Source organism: Camelina sativa, chromosome 10 (genome assembly GCF_030686135.1).
Source record: "Camelina sativa cultivar CO46 ecotype springtype chromosome 10, ASM3068613v1".
In the NCBI taxonomy this organism is placed as follows: domain Eukaryota; kingdom Viridiplantae; phylum Streptophyta; class Magnoliopsida; order Brassicales; family Brassicaceae; genus Camelina; species Camelina sativa.
The window spans coordinates 527,446-543,229 of record NC_141889.1 but is presented as its reverse complement, the minus strand read 5'-3'; the positions used below and the strand labels follow the sequence as shown (position 1 = coordinate 543,229).

Here is a 15,784-nt window from a genome sequence, read left to right as displayed (position 1 = left end):
TATAGATATTCAATTTCTAAATAAAATATATACTGAATTAAATATATGTCCTCTTGCTAAAGTTAAATATTTATGAATATTGGTTTTCTAATCATTATAAAATTAGATTTTCGGTCTAGCATCTACATATATAAATAGATAAATTTGTATATCATTGTGTATATATAGATAGTTAAATGTTGTATATCATTTAAATTTGATATATTCTAGTATCCATAAAAATAGCTTTTAAGATTTAATGGGTTAAAACTTTAATGGGTAAAGTTGTTTTTGGAAAAATCATAATGTATACATGTTGTTAAGATTATTTGGCAATAAATATAACAAATGCTAGGCAATTTAAGAAAGTTTAGTATTTAAGTTTCCCTCCAATGTTATTCATAAAATTATTTTATGGATTAATATTGTAAAAAAAAAAAAAGTAAAATCAAAAAGTATAAAACAGTACTTCAAAAATATTAATATACAAGTGTAGCACATTCTCTGTCCTTCCTTCAAAACAAACAAATCAAACGTCAAGAAATAACAGACGCACGTGCGAGGGGGAGAGGATCCCGTTTTTAACAACACCCCACACGTAAGCAAAAGCAAGAGCAAGGACGCTGTTGTTTTCGGGCGTTAATACTTTCCCGTTTCGGTTATCTCCCACACGCAACGACCTCTTCAACACTGAGCTTTACACGTGTGCATCCCCCCGTTTCTTTTAAAAAAGGGACGTCATATATTAAGAAAGAAGAATGAATTATTATTTCATTTTAAATAAAACCCTTAAAACCCGGCGATCAACGGGGGTGAGTCCATGTGCTTTGAGATAATTCATAATAGAGATTGATTTATATGGGTTGATGACATTGTCAAAGTTAAGAATTAAGATTACGTAAAGACTATGATATCTCCAAACATTAAATGCTATAGATATATAGCATTCAAGTAACCATTGTTTATATAATTCCCTTCATTTTTGAATGCAGATATTTCTTTTAGTACTGACTGTATGTAAAAATAAAAAGAAACCTCATGGACCCACAGAATAAATATTTACGTTACGAATATAAATACCTACAAAAGTTGATATATTGCAGGTCACAGTAATAAATCATAAAAGGACAAAATTTTATAAAATTGAGATTTTATTATCAGTCGTATGGGTGGATGATTTCTTTTATGAGAAATTAGGCAAAAAAAAAAATATTGCACAATGCCAAGGCCAAAAAGAAAAGATTAACCAAAATATAAATAGTGCACAAAAACCAAAAAAAAGGCTCTGTAAAATTATAGTTCTGAAGATTAAATAATTTAAACACATTGATTTTTTTTTTTTTGTTTATAAAATATCCAATTTGATACTCTACCTGTTTTGTATCTGAGTTTCTTGTTTTTGTTTCTATGTCAATGCGATCATTTCTTTCTTTCTTCTCTACTACACCTTCTCATCAGATTCGGTTGTTTCAGATAGTTTCTGTGACTTGGTTATGGGAATAGAGAGGCTACGACGCTCTTTACCGCCCGGTTTAGAAGATACATTACCGTACCAGATCATACCAAGGATGGCAATGAGCATTCCAAGTACTACTTGTATGTTTAAACCTTCCTTGCCGAAGAAAGTGAATCCCAAAACCAAAACCAGAATTGTCTTCATGTGACCAAGTACTTGGAAAGACACCGCCGTGAATCTTCCGATACAGATGAATTGGCTGAGATTGGTCCCCACCGCGATACTGCACGAAAGTATCAAGAAGAACTGCCCCCAAAAATAAACAGGGTTAGATAAATTAAGCTTAGGTAAGAAGACAAATCAAACAGAGTATAATAATTAAGAGCCTACAACTGGTTGGTTATCATCAGTTCTTGAAAATTGAACAAAATGCAAACTTGGTATGACTACTACAGTACCACTATGTTCCAACCACCTCATCTCTCTGTTTTGGATCATAGAAGACTTTTTATAAAGAAAGAGAGGAGAAACTTTACCAGAGAAACAAATGAAAAGTTGAATGCATCCACTCTCTGGTTAGTTAGCCAGTAGTCTAGAAATGGTCCGACCAACAACAATGATGCAGCTTGTACTGGAGCAGTATGTGCCAGTAAATTGAAAGAACCGAGCGAATATTTCCGCTGTAGATAATGTACATACTGCAAAAAATAAAAAATATATATGAAGTAACAATTATTAAGACTTCAGATTTCAATTTCGGTTTACAAGCTAAATCCCGGATGATAAACAACATATTGGTAGGGTGGATTTGACGAAGAAAGATCTCGAGGCATATGAGATATAATAATATAGCTAGACTTACGTATTGCTGAAGGGCGGTGCTCCAGACAGCAATAGCGGCAGCGAGAAATCCGTTGAAATTAACACTAACATCGGTGACAGTACAGACGGCAACACCAGCAAGAACTAACAAAATGCTGAGCTTTGTATCTCTAGAATACCTGACATTGTCAAGAACAACTTCAAGAAGACAAGAAACCGGGATCATACTCAGCTTCGCAATCTGCAAAATCCCACCTACAGTCATCTTCCGTAAAAAGAAAGGAAACACGCAATAGAGAGAGAGAGAGAGAAAAGGACAGACCTGGTAGAAACCAACAGAATTCCACATGAGACTAACGTTCATGCCAACAATAGAGAAGTTAGCGAACAAAACGAATTTCAAAAGATCAGGCCAAGGAAGCTGAGAAGGTTGGATATAGCCAAGCCAAGTCAAGAAAGTGGTCAACAATGTGGTTGTTCCGAAATGCAAACCGGTTAATGTAGTAGCTGTTTGTAAAAGAGATTTAGAAAACAAATCAGATCAGTGTCTTATGGAAACAAGTCAACAACAGCGTTGACTAAGGGGAAGAAGAAGACTGACCGAAACTAAAACCATAAGTAGCCATTAGAGCTTTGTTAACGAGGATGATTCCAACGGAAGTAACGACATTGAATAGCCATGAGGCAATGTCTAATGCCGCTTTTTGATCCGTCTTGCTTGTTGCTGTCATCCTTTTATGTTGTTTATGTTCAATCTCCAGATCTCTGCAGATTTCAAATCTTCACATTAGAGCTACCTAAACAAACTCATTGAGGATCTATAGATCTTAATGATCAATCCATGGCAATCGCAATTGAAATATTTTCATCGGAAAAAGACGAATCCGAACTTTTAAGCTGTTTTTTTTTGGATCGAGCTTCCACGATCTAGAAAAAAATGGTGGTTTTAGATCCAGAAGAAGAAAATGGAAATCCCAAAGGAATCGATAGCTCTTACTCTAAAATTTACAAATCAGATCCAGTACTCTGATACGACCACATACAATGAATTTTCAATCCAGAAATTTGGGAATTAGGGACTTATCAGAAGAACTAACTAATAAACCAAACAAGGTTTTTTGAAAAGGTATATTGAAGTAAAAAACTGAGAAATGAATTTACCAGATGGCGGAGAGAAGAAGACGAGCACCACCGGCGGTTACAGATACTGCCGAGGCGGCGTCTTACGGCGACGCGGACGGAGGAAGAAGACGAAGAAGTCTACCCAAAGGGCTAATTCAACATGAAATTGAAAGAGAGAAACAAACTATTGAATTTCGAGTGATATTATTATTTTTTTTTTCTCTCTTCCGTTTTTTTTTATTTTATTATTTTTAAAAAATTATTTTCAGTTATAGACTTTCCTCTGAGAGTCTCCCTTCTTGCCATTTAAAAGCGACGCCATGGTGAAGAATCTTTTCTCTCTTTTAAAAAAAAAAAAAATATTTATTATTTTCCCTCAATTTCTTCAAAACTTTCTTACAAAAGATTTCATTTTTTTTTGTTTTGTTTTGTGACTCAGTTTATTTCTTTATTTTTGATTAAATAATCCAAAACTCTTGTACTTCGGATGGGTTAGTGTGAGGGCCCAACTAAACTTAGATCTAAATGGGGAAATAAATTAACATGTAATCTGAATTCCTTTTTTTTTTTTTTTTCAATTATTCTTATTGTATATTTCTCTTTATTTTATGAATGTTGGATCTAACTCCTATGTTTCGTGGCTATGTAACACCAGTCGAATATTTGTTAGAGCGTCAAAACGTCTTTCAATATTGAGAAGAAAAAAACAATATGCAAAACTTTAACGTGCGTTTCTGTTGAATTTTTCAAACTAAACTTTTTTATATATTTTTACAATTTTTATATATATATTTTTTTTTGGTTTTGTGTGATTTAATTTGTCAGGGTAAAACTTAACATTCATATTTCATACCAAATTTTTCTTTGTTAAGGTCAGTTTTACTTATAAAATACAGTTTCAGTCGTGCTTATACATGGCCTCTTGACAGAAAAACATGCCACATGAGTTATATGACCTTGACAGGACAGTTAACAACGTCATATCACAACTGCCAAAAAAACACACAAGATACATACAACAACTTATTGTTTATAATCAATCATACAACTAGTACAACCTTCATTCTGTTTCTCGGAAGTTGTTTTTGACCATGTTACTGTCTCATGGTTGGTCGTTTATTGTTTTATTGTCAAAGTTGTCGGAGTCGTTTCTTCGTACTCAGCAATACATCCCGAGTATAGTCGCTTGTTGGTTCGTATATTGGGTATTTATAAATTAAACCAATACTGTAATTATTTGGCATAGTAAAACATTGATGTTACGATGTTTTAACTTTTAAGGAAAAAAAAAAGAAAAAAAAAAAGAAAGGAGAGAATCTGGAAAAGTGGTAAGAGTATGGGAGATGGAAATGACTAAATGAGAGGAGTATGGAAGTGAAAAGGCGTGACCGATTTTATAATCGACAAAAGGACAAGGCAAAGGAGAAGGGGGGACACACGATAAATAAAATAACAAGACACAGGTTCCGTTTGGTTTTAGATCCTCAACAGACTACTTTTCTTTTGAGTTTTCTTTCTATATATATTACTATATATAATTATATGCATATATTTATTTTAGAATATATATTGCAATCAAAAGATGTGTTTTCTAGCTCCGCGTTGATGTATCTATTTCTAATTGTCGTTTATTCGATGCTTTTCATGTGAACTGTTTTTCTTTTCAGGGTAAGGTTTCACTTAGATACATTAGGCGATATTATCATTGATTCATGATATACTTAGTTGTATAGTAGTCATATTTTTACTCGGATAGTCATCAGGCTCAAATACATGTTTTATGAAAATTATTGGATCCAAAATCAAAAGTGCTAATTGATTTCCTAAAGATTCTGTCAAAATGATTATCATAGATCGGAGGCTTTTTAGATTCTGTCATTATCTACATACACTTATTTTTAGAACTGAATTTGATATACTACACTTAATTAGACTATGATTTGTCGACAAAAGAAACTATGATTGATCCTTGAAAAAAAAACTGAAATGATTTGCAACCAAGTGTACTATTTGATTCATATTGAATAAATCATATAAAAACAAGACCCATGACCATGAATATGATTTTTGAAAATGACGTCGTACTGGTACTTGACAAAACAAAATCAATTTCAGAGACAGGAGACACTTGCGAGAAAATGAGTTCAAAACCTTACATTATGGCGAAAGAAACTCATAGCATGACTTTTTGCTATATCTTCAAATTAATTCGTTTTTGACACTTTATTTCCCTTGCTAGTACGTCAAAGTGCGAAGCAGCATTTAATCTGTTTCGAAGAATATCATATTTTATTTATTTTTTTATGGAGATTTTTTATTAATTATACAAAGAGTAGTTTAAATTTAATCACTCTCTACACCACATAATCATGGTCTTGTAAAATTGTGTAGGTAATGATATATTTTTTTTGTCAACTCGTATTATTATTAAAATACTAGGTTCCAATTAAGGTAGAATACAAAATGGAATACTACATCCAAAAGAGGGGAGGCTTAAGCCGACAGACTACAAGAATATCTTTGGAGTCAAAAGGCCGGAGGAAAACAAGATTTCCCCGGAAACTAACAAAGTTCACAAAAAAACCATATATAACAGAGCATTTGATAATAAAAACGAAAGGGAACAACAACCTTAATCTAAAAAAAAAGCAACCGGCCATAAAACCTTAACATAAACAATAGAACCAATAGAGCAAAGAACTTCTTCTTCTAACGCACAAACGGATGAGATTTACCAAGGATGTCTACGGCCAACTCAAGAATAACATCAACCACCTCCTAACACGATGAGAACCGATCTCTCGTAACCAAGAACCAGAGACTTCATAACACGGCAAACAAGACCACTCACTTCCGGAAGCGACGATGACGTTGATACGCCAAAGAACTTCAAACTAGAAGTCTTCAAAACGCGAGGAGCGAGGCCTAACTTCTCGTATAACACCAATCACATAGACGAGACCGACGAAAACAGAGAAGACTATCACCCACTATGAACAACAAGAAGAAGAAGGAACTCGGCAAACTTAAGGTTCTACCATCACATTCAAACAAAACGAAACCTCTGCTTAGAAAGGAGCCGAAACATTCCAATCGAAAGCTACTAAAACTGCTCAATAGTGCTAAGGACCACCATAAATCTATCACTAACAACAACCAACTAAAGCGATTCCATCTAACCCTAGCAAAATGTTGAAGAAGAAACGGCCAGACGACCGACTTACCGGACAGCAGAAACAGACGAGACCATGGCCATGGATTCACGAAAACCAAATCTCGAGATCCTCCAACAAGAACAGAGCACCCGCCAGATCTATAGATCTCAGACACCCAACAACAACCCTCTCTGCAGCAGCTGACCACCGACATAACCAAACACCCTCGCCGTGAAGATCTACCATTTCTACCACAATAAGCTTTTCTCCAACGAAATACAAGAGATAAACGAATTGCAGAACCAAAAAACTACAACACAAACGAAAAGGGGAAGCCACTGACAGCGTCGACGAGAAGCGCCAACCACCGTAGTGACTTCCCAGTCACAGATCTGAAAAAACTAAGGTTTTGGTGTTTGGGAGAGGGAGAGAGCGGCGCTCGGAAAGAGAGAGGATATTCTCCTGAATTTAAAAACTAGGTAATGATATATTATTCTGCTAATAATTAATAATCTATTTAATTTAGAAATATCCATATTTTTTTAAACATTTTAACCATAAAACTAAAATTATGTAAAAAAACACTATAATTCAATATATTAGTTAGAAATATTTCTATAGAATATCAAATAAAATACATTCTATAAGTATAATATAGCTTTGAACATATTATATCAGACTGGGTTGTGTTTGTGTACATTGGTAAACCTAGTGGACTTAGCTCAATAGGCTAAGCGTTGGGCCCAAATACGAACCGACCGCAAAACTCTAATGACGGTTTGAGTTGTGTGTATATTGGGTCTTATCCCACAGTGGGCACTAAGGTAAACCTAGTGGACTTAGCTTAAACTAATGGGCTAAGCGTTGGGCCCAAATACAAATCGAATGTCGGTTTTAGCCCTGAAAAAACGATAGAAGTATATGGAAAAGCGGCAAAAGCCAATGGAGGGAGAAATTTATTTCTAACATTATTTTTCATTTTCATCGAAAACATTCCCGCCTTGCTGCTCTCTCTACTCTCTCTTCTCCGAGGCTTTTTTTTTTTTTTTTTTTTTTCCTGATTCGTCGGTCTCTTCTCGAAGATCTTCGCCTGCTACCTCCGTTTCTCTCGTCTAGTAAGTTTTTTTTTTTAATCTCGCGTCTCTAAACTAACTTAGGTCTGTGATTTTATAAACCTTGTCAATCTCTCTGAGGTTTTTTGAATTCTGCGATTTCTTTGATTATCTTCACTTTATCTCCACCGATCGTTCATCTGTTGCTTGATTTGAGATGAAACAGTAAGATTATCTGATCTAGATTGTGATTACTGTTCTCAATTTGAAATTATTTATGTCTGATTGATTTTTCATGCTAAGGATTTTGGTTCGGTTGGATCATCGAGTTTTGCAAGGATTTCTAGGGTTCCGATCTCCAGGACTCGGAGGTCTTTTTTTTTCTTTTCTTGAATCTTCATAAAATCGTTTGACGAACTTTGTAATTTGACTATAGCTGTGTTTATTTATCTCAAATTCGAATCTAATTAGTCTCTAAGTTTCGTTCGGTATTGGATATAAGTCGAGATTTGAAACGCGTTTGAGTTTCTGGGTTTGGATCTGGATTTTGAATGTTTTCTTCTTAATATTTTTCTACGACTGTAATCGTGTTTGCTTAAACAAAACTGAATTTGTTTGTATTGATTAATTGAGCTTGTTTCTAAGTTTCGTTCGATCTATTACGCACTTAGATTTCTAGGGTTTCAATCTCTATGATAGGTGTTTTTTTTTTGCTATGAATCTCCGTAAAATAGTTTTGAAAACGGAATGATTTGACTCTTTGAGTTTTGATACCGAATTCTTCTTTTTCAGAATGGCTCGAAAGAGGACTAAAACTACAACTGAGCCCTCAAAGGAGATCAAAGCGAAAGGAAAATTCACCAGAGCCAATAAGTGTATGAAAACAACTACTAAAAAATCCCATGATTCTGGTAATACCTTATTGTACCTTTTCAATTATATTCACTTGATCCTAAGGCGTTCACCTAGGATTTTGTTGTTGGTTGTCAAATACAATAGCAGTTTATATCCTAGTTTTCTTCTTCCACTGCATCGGTTCTTAAATTTTAGCTCAGAGTCTGAATTGTTATTGACGATTTGGTGGCATTGTAATTGGATTTTTCATCTATCAGGAAAACATACTAGTGGAACAGAGGAGAAGTCTCCTTCTAAATGTTCAGCTGAGTCTCCATCTTCTCTGGATCAAAAGCTGCTACATACCCCAGATCGAGCTCAAAAAGTACCTGTCCTTGATCTCCATTCGTGCAAAGAGGTTCCAAGTTCTGGAAAAATGAAGTTGCAGCTCTTTCCTTTGGATGTTCGTACCCGTGAAGGTTTGGAAAAGGTAAAGCTTTAAGATCTGACCATAAAGACTTGCAATAAGTATTTATTCTGGTTAAGAGTTATCTTGTCATATTTTTGTTACTTCATAGGACGGCTTTCACCCATACTTGGAACTCACTCTTAGCTCACGGAAGAAGATTTCTTCAGTACTTCAACACATTCACAGTAAGTGGGGCAGCTCAGAGATTGCCCTGGGAGATCCCACGTTGTACCCATATGATAAACCACTACTTGCTTCTGGTCATAAATGGATAGCAAACAGCAACATCACTACCGGTGCTGTCTATGAGGCTATTGGAGCTCCACCACTTTTCCGCTTAAGGTTTGCATCTATTTACCGTTCAAAGAAACTTTCTAAGCGTAGCCGCGTAATATGAATATAATTCGTGTTATTTCGTCAGGTATGGGTGGTCTTCTGACATTGAACGTAAAACCCATGAACCGCCATGCCCTTCAACTCCGGGTATTGCTTGTTTTCAGAACGAAGAACTACATAACAATGGTAATAAGGTAGAGGGTGCCAGTTTTACTGGAAAGCAGATGCTTGGTTTAGACAACCCATTGACAATGCTGTCCTCTTCAAATCAAGTAACTGGCATGCCTCCCTCGGAAAACATACCTACCGATGAACAAGTTGAGTCGGTAGGTATAAAAGTTTTTTCTCTTGCTTTATACTCAAATATTGTATCACAGTTTGCCAGGAATCATGAGTCATGAATACTATTGTTTAACCAGGATAACAAGATACACGATGAGTCTGGCCCGACATTGTTATTCTGGGATGATGGATTGACAAGCCTAAGTATTGGTGGCTTGCTATCAGAAGTATCATTGAAGGTAAACTTTGGGAATCACTGTAAAAATTCAAACGCAACTCTCTGGGAAGACAATCTTACAAACATAAGCATTGGGGGTCTGTTTTCCGAGGCTTCTTTACAAGATAGATGTAATATTAAACACCAACAAGAACCAGCTCATTATAATAACAATGGTCAGTCAAGTGGAAGTATCGGAGGCTTTCTTTCTGAACCATCACCAGTAGGAGAAGGAAGGTTTAGTGACTGTAGCAAAACAGGGGAAACAAAGAGAGCTATCAAACAAGCACCAGTACCTCTAATATCTGATTCATTAAATGCTTTCCTCGAAAACCAAACAGATCACCCTCGAGAACCATGCTCTGATATTCCTCCTGAGCCGTCACACTTATCTATATTCGATGCAGAAGATACGTGTCATGCATTTTCATTTCGAAAGCGTACAACAACCTCACCGAAGGTTCACGAGCAGGTTAATAACGTTTCTCATGTTATGCGGTGTATTCATGTTTTTTTTTCTGCAAGCATTTCTAATATCAGTATTGTATAAAAAGTTTATAGAACTTGCAACTCATGATTATGGGATTTGAACATTTGGTAGGGAAATGGAAAAGCTGAGAAGGAGCAACAGAAAGATGACTCGAAACCTGCAAAACCATTATTTGGTTCCACGGTGTTTAATCAGGACAGCAGCCTCGGATTTTCAGGAATCAAGTGGGTACGTGAGTTCTTTTCTTTTCTTTTCCAATAGTCTCTTTGCTTCACATTTCTCTAAGCACATATGTTTGCTGTATACGTACCTAATGGAAACCCCACGTTCTAACGACATGAGCTGGGCGCCAATAAGTTGAGATATGTTTACCATTTGGATTTTGAACATTTTGACATAAGATTTCTTAAACGCAGGCTGAGTCACGGGGACCATTTGATTTCGGTTTATCTTCATCGCGGAAGTTTACTAATGGAGACAGTGTAAGCTTCGGTGCTGTGGTAAAAGATTTGCAGGAAATGGAGCCTTTAGAAGAGAAAACAAAGATTCAAAAGCATTGAAACACATGAGCACTATTCAACAGGTACAACAAATCAACGCATTCCAAATATAATAACGTCTCAAAATAACGTCTCAACAGGAACCCTTTATTTTAGAACTCCTCTCTGATACAACAAATTGTGACAAAAACTCTTTCTGCGTGTTTTGATTGACAGGGAAAGGTAAATACTAAACATGTTTCAATAGGACCAGAAGATCCTTTAAAAATAAAGAGGAATTGGTCTCTATCCAACTGAAGAGCAAGTATAGTGATGTAGATGGTCTCTGAACAAATCATCAGAGTGTAAATATAATATACTCTTTGATCTGTCTGCTTCACCTTACTATCTCTTTCCAACTTTCAAAATGTTCAAAATCCAAATGGTAAACATATCTTATGTCAAGCAATGGCCGAGCTACTCTTTCAGGAAAGCCACATCGTTTCCCATGCGTGCTAAATTTGTTCAGCTAGTAATACAGACTGTCAATAATACTGCATATCTCTGAAATCTTCAACCTAACTATTTGGTTACCAGGCTCACCTGTGTTGATTTTCCCATCAGTTTGGTAGTGCTAGCTAAGTTTTTAACACTCATTTCCCTGTAATGAGTCAATCAACACACACAAAAAAAAGAGCACAAGAGGAACGTGAGACCAGAGTTGGCATCAGAAAGGTTATTAAGAATGTTACTTACCCTTTCACATTTTGCTGATGACTGCATTTGGCTTCAGACAACTGTGACTGGTTTTTGCTTTTTTTTGGCCCGAGTGCAGTATGGATTTCTCAGAAGACTAGCTATCTTTCTAGCAGTTTGATGCTTTTCTTGAAGTCCTCGACTGGTCTCTACCTTGAATGATGATGATCTCCTTGACCTGATTCAGAAATAATTAAAACCCTAAATTGTAATTGTAACCATAACGACAACAACCACAAAAAAAGGCAAATTCGACTTGAGTCGAAGACCATCATCGATCAAATCACTAGAACCAGATTATGTTGTTACCTTTAAAATCACGTTGGCGAAGATTGTCTTCAGACTTCTGAATCAACGAGAGAGAGAGAGAGAGAGAGAGAGAGTGAAATAAATCAATCAACGCCCACCACCTGTTTCACAGAAACAAACCTAAATATGTCAAAGATACAAAACTAGATTAAAGCGTAACATATAGAATTACAAGAGAAGCTCCAATGTATTCCTTCGCATAGTTTGCTGAATAATTGCGTCGATTACATTTTCAAATTTCACAGATTAAGGACTCCATAAACAAACAAACAAATGAGTTGAGCGAAGAGAAAATTACCCCCTAGCAAAGTCAAAACGGAAATCTTGAATTCGACAGTGTTGCGCAGCCAGCGAAGCCACCCGATTATATATTTTCCTAACAAAATGCTGAGTGTGCTCAATCTTTGGAACTCATCAAATAGCTAAATTCAAAGATCCCGTAAAACCCAAACCAAGAACCGGAGAGATCCTAAAACACAAGAGATAAAAAGTAAGTTAAGACCAATCCATGATTTTCTTCTATCTATAAATTGCTAACAACAAGAAACGACGTAATATGGTGTGAGAGACCAAATTATATATGCAAAGATATAAAAAGCAAACCTCTGCGTATGTTTAGAGAGCTTAGGAGCCCCCGATTGAAGGCTAACAAGGGCATCTCCTTGGCCATTGCTTGGCTGGCTCGGAACCTGAGAGAGAGATTGAACAAAATCAAAATCATCAGGATTAGCGAGCACACTAGTAATCAGTTTCATCCTAATCGTTTGAAACAAGTAATTGTTGCAAATAAATCTGAACAAGTACGAAAGAAACTGAGCTAAAAGGCAGGATTAGAAAGATACGGAGGCTGTGTTGTGTTCTTGTAAATCGAGGTCTTCCAAACGTGTTCTTGAAAAACCTGCAAAACAAATTCCACCATCTGTTAGCCACCAACATATCACATCAGGTGTAACTAAAACTGTAATTGTAATTAAATCCAACAAAACTGTAATTGTTAACCTCTATGGTTGATTTGGTAGGAGGAGGAGTAACTTGATTAATATCCTGAGGCTTGCGCGGTGATTGCATGAAAGACTTCTTTTTACCGCGGCACCAACAGCGAGCAAGAGCCCTTGAAGATTCGCACAACTCGAAACCATAAAATCCAGAGAAGCAATTAATCTCAAACTATATACAGAAAATGCAAACTGACTAATGAGTAGTGGAAATCGAATAAGAGAACACACCTGCTCAACTGTTTGGCAATGCGCAAATAAGACCACCTTCTCCTGTGGTTGACTTGATGATACTCGTAAATCAGATTAAGATGACAAATTTTGGTTATGAAACTTGTCCATTCCTCAAAACCAGTTTATGTTGTTACCTTAAGATCGCTGGCGACGTTTTGTGTTCTGAATCACCGAGATAGAGTCAAATAAATCAATCAACGCCCACCTGTTTCATAGAATAAAAAAAAAAAAAAAAACCCGTCAAAGATACAAAACTATATTAAAGAACAAGGAGGAGGTACCTATTATCAATACCAAAGCTTAGATCAGTCCTCACTCCTCTGAAAGTGCGGAAACATCTGTTCCATTTTGATTTCAGACAAGGGGAAAAAGACGATGCTCCAAATACGCTCAGACCTGCCACCAAAACCATCAACAGTATCAATAAATAAATAAACAGTCAAGAATTGAACTAAAAGACACGAAAAAGAATCTTAGCTACTGGTTACTGGTTTTTCCCTGAGGCTTACTCTGTATTATAGCTACTGGTTCTAACGGCTCTATATCCTGAAAATAACAAGAATGGTTAGAAAAAACGTAGTTGACCTTAAATAAAAGAGATGGATGATTGAAATATATTATATGCAGAGATAGATACAGACTTAGAACCCACCTGCCGTGTCAATCATGTTGTCCTGCAACCAAAAAATCCAAAGACATAATTAATATCTAATTAGTATAAAGAGAATGCAACAGATAAATGAGTAGTGGAAAACGTATAGGATAACTCACCTGCTCAACTGTTTGGCAATGCGCAAACAAGATCACCTTGTCCTGTAATTGGCTTGATGATACTCGTGAATCAGATTACATAACCACCTGTGATTCCCCACCACGCTTTGGACGAGAGAAGTTGGCAAACAAAGAACAGGAGAGATCCTAAAACACAAGAAAAAAGTAAGTTAGACCAATCCATGGTTTTCTTCTATCTATTAATTGCTAACAACAAGACACGACGATGGTGCGAGAGACCAAATTATATATGCAAAGATGTAAAAAGCAAACCTCTGTGTATGTAGGAGGAGGAGGAGTAACTTGATTCGGTAGGAGGAGGAGTAACTTGATTAATATCCTGAGGCTTGCTTTTTATCCTGTGGCAATAACAAGAGAATCGGTTAAAAATATAAAAGTATGTTGAACTCAAAAAAATAGTGAAGGATGATTGAAACAATAACTCAAGGGGGTTCTTCTTCTTCTTCTTACTTAATTACCTCTGCACCAGCAGCGAGAACACAGATTGAACGAGAGAGCCAACTGTTGTCCTGCAACATAAAAAAAAAAAAAAAATGATTGCATCAAATCAGATTAATCTCTGTCTCTTAAAAGAAAAAAGAGCGGTGATTGCAAGAAAGACTTCTCTTTACGTCGGAACCAGCAGCGAGCAAGAGCCAACTGTTGTCCTGCTACATCCATGGAACCTTCTCACAAGTCACAACTAGAAACCATAAAATCCTTAGTATACAGAAAAAGCAAACTGATTAATGAGTAATGGATATCAAATCAGAAAACTAACCTATAAAACTGTTTGGCAATGCGCAAACAAGATCATCTTCTCCTGTGGTTGATTCTTCAAAACCATCTCGGAGCTACTCCTGCTGCACAATATAACAAATAAGAAGCAACATGGTTAAACAAACAATTAAACACTAAACTGTAATTGTAAACAAAACAACAAGAAAAATTTAGAAGCATAACCTGTGTGTGATCCGCACCCACGCTTTGGACAGAGAGAAGATCCCGTGAAACCCATCGCAAAGAACACCGGAGAGATCCTAAAACACAAGGGATATAAAAGTAAGTTAGATCAGAATCTATCGATTAATTGCAAACAATAAGCAACAACGATGGTGTGCAGTGAGGAATAGAGACCAAATTAAGATGTACATAATTGCGAAGATGTACAAAAGAGCAAACCTCTGTTAGAGCTTAATTAAGAGCCCGATTGAAAAACCTGTAACCCTAGAAGACCTGCAGAAGAGGAGGAAAAAAACATAAGCAATGTCAACAAAACGAGTAAAGTAGTCGATCTCGAAGAGTGGTGTTTTTGTAAATTCAGATACAAGCCAAAGACTGTACGAGAGTGTGAGAGAGGGAAACAGAGGAGACTTGACTTACTACGAGAGAGAGGAAACCGAAATCGAAATAGAAATCGAAACCGAAGAAGAAGAAGGGCGGAGTAGGCGGTGGGTGAATAAGAGACGCGCCATGTTCGAGAAGAATTACGATCCGTCCAGAGAATTTAGGGTTTTGAGAAACCGTGAGATGCTTCGCCGATCAATCTTGCGGATTAGGGTTTCTACCGAGTGATGATGGAGGGCTGAGAGAGAGATAGAAAGTGGCTTATCATCGTCTCGACATGGATAGATCATCGTCGTCTTCGCAGAAGGAGAAGAAGAAGAAGAGATTATTTCGCTTTTTGTTTTCTCAAATTGAGGAAGAAGGGATGAGTGCGTGAGTCTCTAATATATAATAAAACTAATAATGATAATAACGTTAACATCAAAAATAATAGGATTAGGATTAGGATTAGGATTAGGAAAAGGAAATTTTACTTTTTACCAAATTTTTTATTTACCAAATTTTCCTTTCTTCCGAAAATCCAAAATCTATTTTCTCACGACACGTGTTCTCTTTTGTTTGACATTTTTATTGGGCTCAATTTAGGCTTTTGTTGTTGGGCTTATATTAGGGTTGGTAAATCAAATCTGAAATTTCAAGAAGGAAATAGACCTTACAAAACCGAATCCACAATTCACTT

General features: G+C 36.1%; 2 protein-coding genes and 2 long non-coding RNA genes across 57 annotated transcripts; 1 reads left to right on the top strand and 3 right to left on the bottom strand.

The window, feature by feature from the left end:
• Nucleotides 1-1,020: 1,020 nt before the first annotated feature.
• LOC104716219 (UDP-rhamnose/UDP-galactose transporter 4) lies at nt 1,021-3,839 on the bottom strand. The gene is made up of 6 exons (XM_010433607.3): nt 3,419-3,839; nt 2,859-3,022; nt 2,580-2,764; nt 2,298-2,498; nt 1,972-2,133; nt 1,021-1,741 (listed from the first exon to the last, which is right to left on the bottom strand). The coding sequence occupies exons 2-6, from the start codon at nt 2,986-2,988 to the stop codon at nt 1,421-1,423; spliced, it is 999 nt and encodes a 332-aa protein (XP_010431909.1). The 5' UTR covers nt 2,989-3,022; nt 3,419-3,839; the 3' UTR covers nt 1,021-1,420.
• Nucleotides 3,840-5,965: 2,126 nt separating this feature from the next.
• LOC109127024 (uncharacterized) lies at nt 5,966-7,021 on the bottom strand. Its single transcript, XR_002033717.2, has 2 exons — nt 6,604-7,021; nt 5,966-6,413 (listed from the first exon to the last, which is right to left on the bottom strand). It is a non-coding gene; the product is annotated as an uncharacterized LOC109127024 (long non-coding RNA).
• Nucleotides 7,022-7,475: 454 nt separating this feature from the next.
• LOC104716217 (uncharacterized) lies at nt 7,476-11,186 on the top strand. Of its 5 annotated transcripts, none has more exons than XM_087468062.1 (10): nt 7,476-7,649; nt 7,890-7,957; nt 8,379-8,497; nt 8,699-8,910; nt 8,999-9,231; nt 9,311-9,551; nt 9,645-10,196; nt 10,326-10,442; nt 10,631-10,797; nt 10,931-11,186. In XM_087468062.1, exons 3-9 carry the CDS (start codon nt 8,380-8,382, stop codon nt 10,772-10,774), a joined length of 1,617 nt encoding a protein of 538 aa, XP_087324188.1. In that variant the 5' UTR covers nt 7,476-7,649; nt 7,890-7,957; nt 8,379; the 3' UTR covers nt 10,775-10,797; nt 10,931-11,186. The 5 variants fall into 5 exon arrangements, 3 of the variants coding, with proteins under 3 accessions (XP_087324188.1, XP_087324187.1, XP_087324189.1); XR_015567827.1 differs by having other exon boundaries at nt 7,584-7,649; nt 9,311-9,555; XM_087468061.1 differs by lacking the exon at nt 7,890-7,957 and having other exon boundaries at nt 7,478-7,649.
• On the bottom strand, nt 10,841-15,503 carry LOC104716218 (uncharacterized). 50 transcript variants are annotated; one of them, XR_015567865.1, is made up of 21 exons: nt 15,142-15,503; nt 14,941-14,994; nt 14,722-14,798; nt 14,540-14,618; nt 14,391-14,461; nt 14,230-14,288; nt 14,032-14,117; nt 13,759-13,905; nt 13,640-13,661; nt 13,497-13,533; nt 13,304-13,383; nt 13,122-13,192; nt 12,985-13,036; nt 12,758-12,886; nt 12,601-12,656; nt 12,362-12,447; nt 12,057-12,227; nt 11,759-11,859; nt 11,450-11,627; nt 11,297-11,354; nt 10,841-11,222 (listed from the first exon to the last, which is right to left on the bottom strand). It is a non-coding gene; the product is annotated as an uncharacterized LOC104716218 (long non-coding RNA). The 50 variants fall into 50 exon arrangements; XR_015567846.1 differs by having other exon boundaries at nt 13,282-13,383; nt 14,540-14,621; nt 15,142-15,490; XR_015567864.1 differs by having other exon boundaries at nt 12,758-12,869; nt 13,282-13,383; nt 14,540-14,621; nt 15,142-15,490.
• Between the last annotated feature and the right edge of the window lie 281 nt (nt 15,504-15,784).

Bases quoted from the DNA above. Each gene is read 5' to 3' on its own strand.
- LOC104716219 (XM_010433607.3), bottom strand. From the start codon at position 2,988: ATGACAGCAACAAGCAAGACGGATCAAAAAGCGGCATTAGACATTGCC. The intron at 2,134-2,297 runs GTAAGTCTAGCT...TATTTTTTGCAG, and splicing joins GCACCGCCCTTCAGCAATAC to TATGTACATTATCTACAGCG. The intron at 1,742-1,971 runs GTAAAGTTTCTC...TTTTGGGGGCAG, and splicing joins ACTTTTCATTTGTTTCTCTG to TTCTTCTTGATACTTTCGTG.
- LOC104716217 (XM_087468062.1), top strand. From the start codon at position 8,380: ATGGCTCGAAAGAGGACTAAAACTACAACTGAGCCCTCAAAGGAGATC. The intron at 9,232-9,310 runs GTTTGCATCTAT...TTATTTCGTCAG, and splicing joins CCACCACTTTTCCGCTTAAG to GTATGGGTGGTCTTCTGACA. The intron at 10,443-10,630 runs GTACGTGAGTTC...TCTTAAACGCAG, and splicing joins GATTTTCAGGAATCAAGTGG to GCTGAGTCACGGGGACCATT.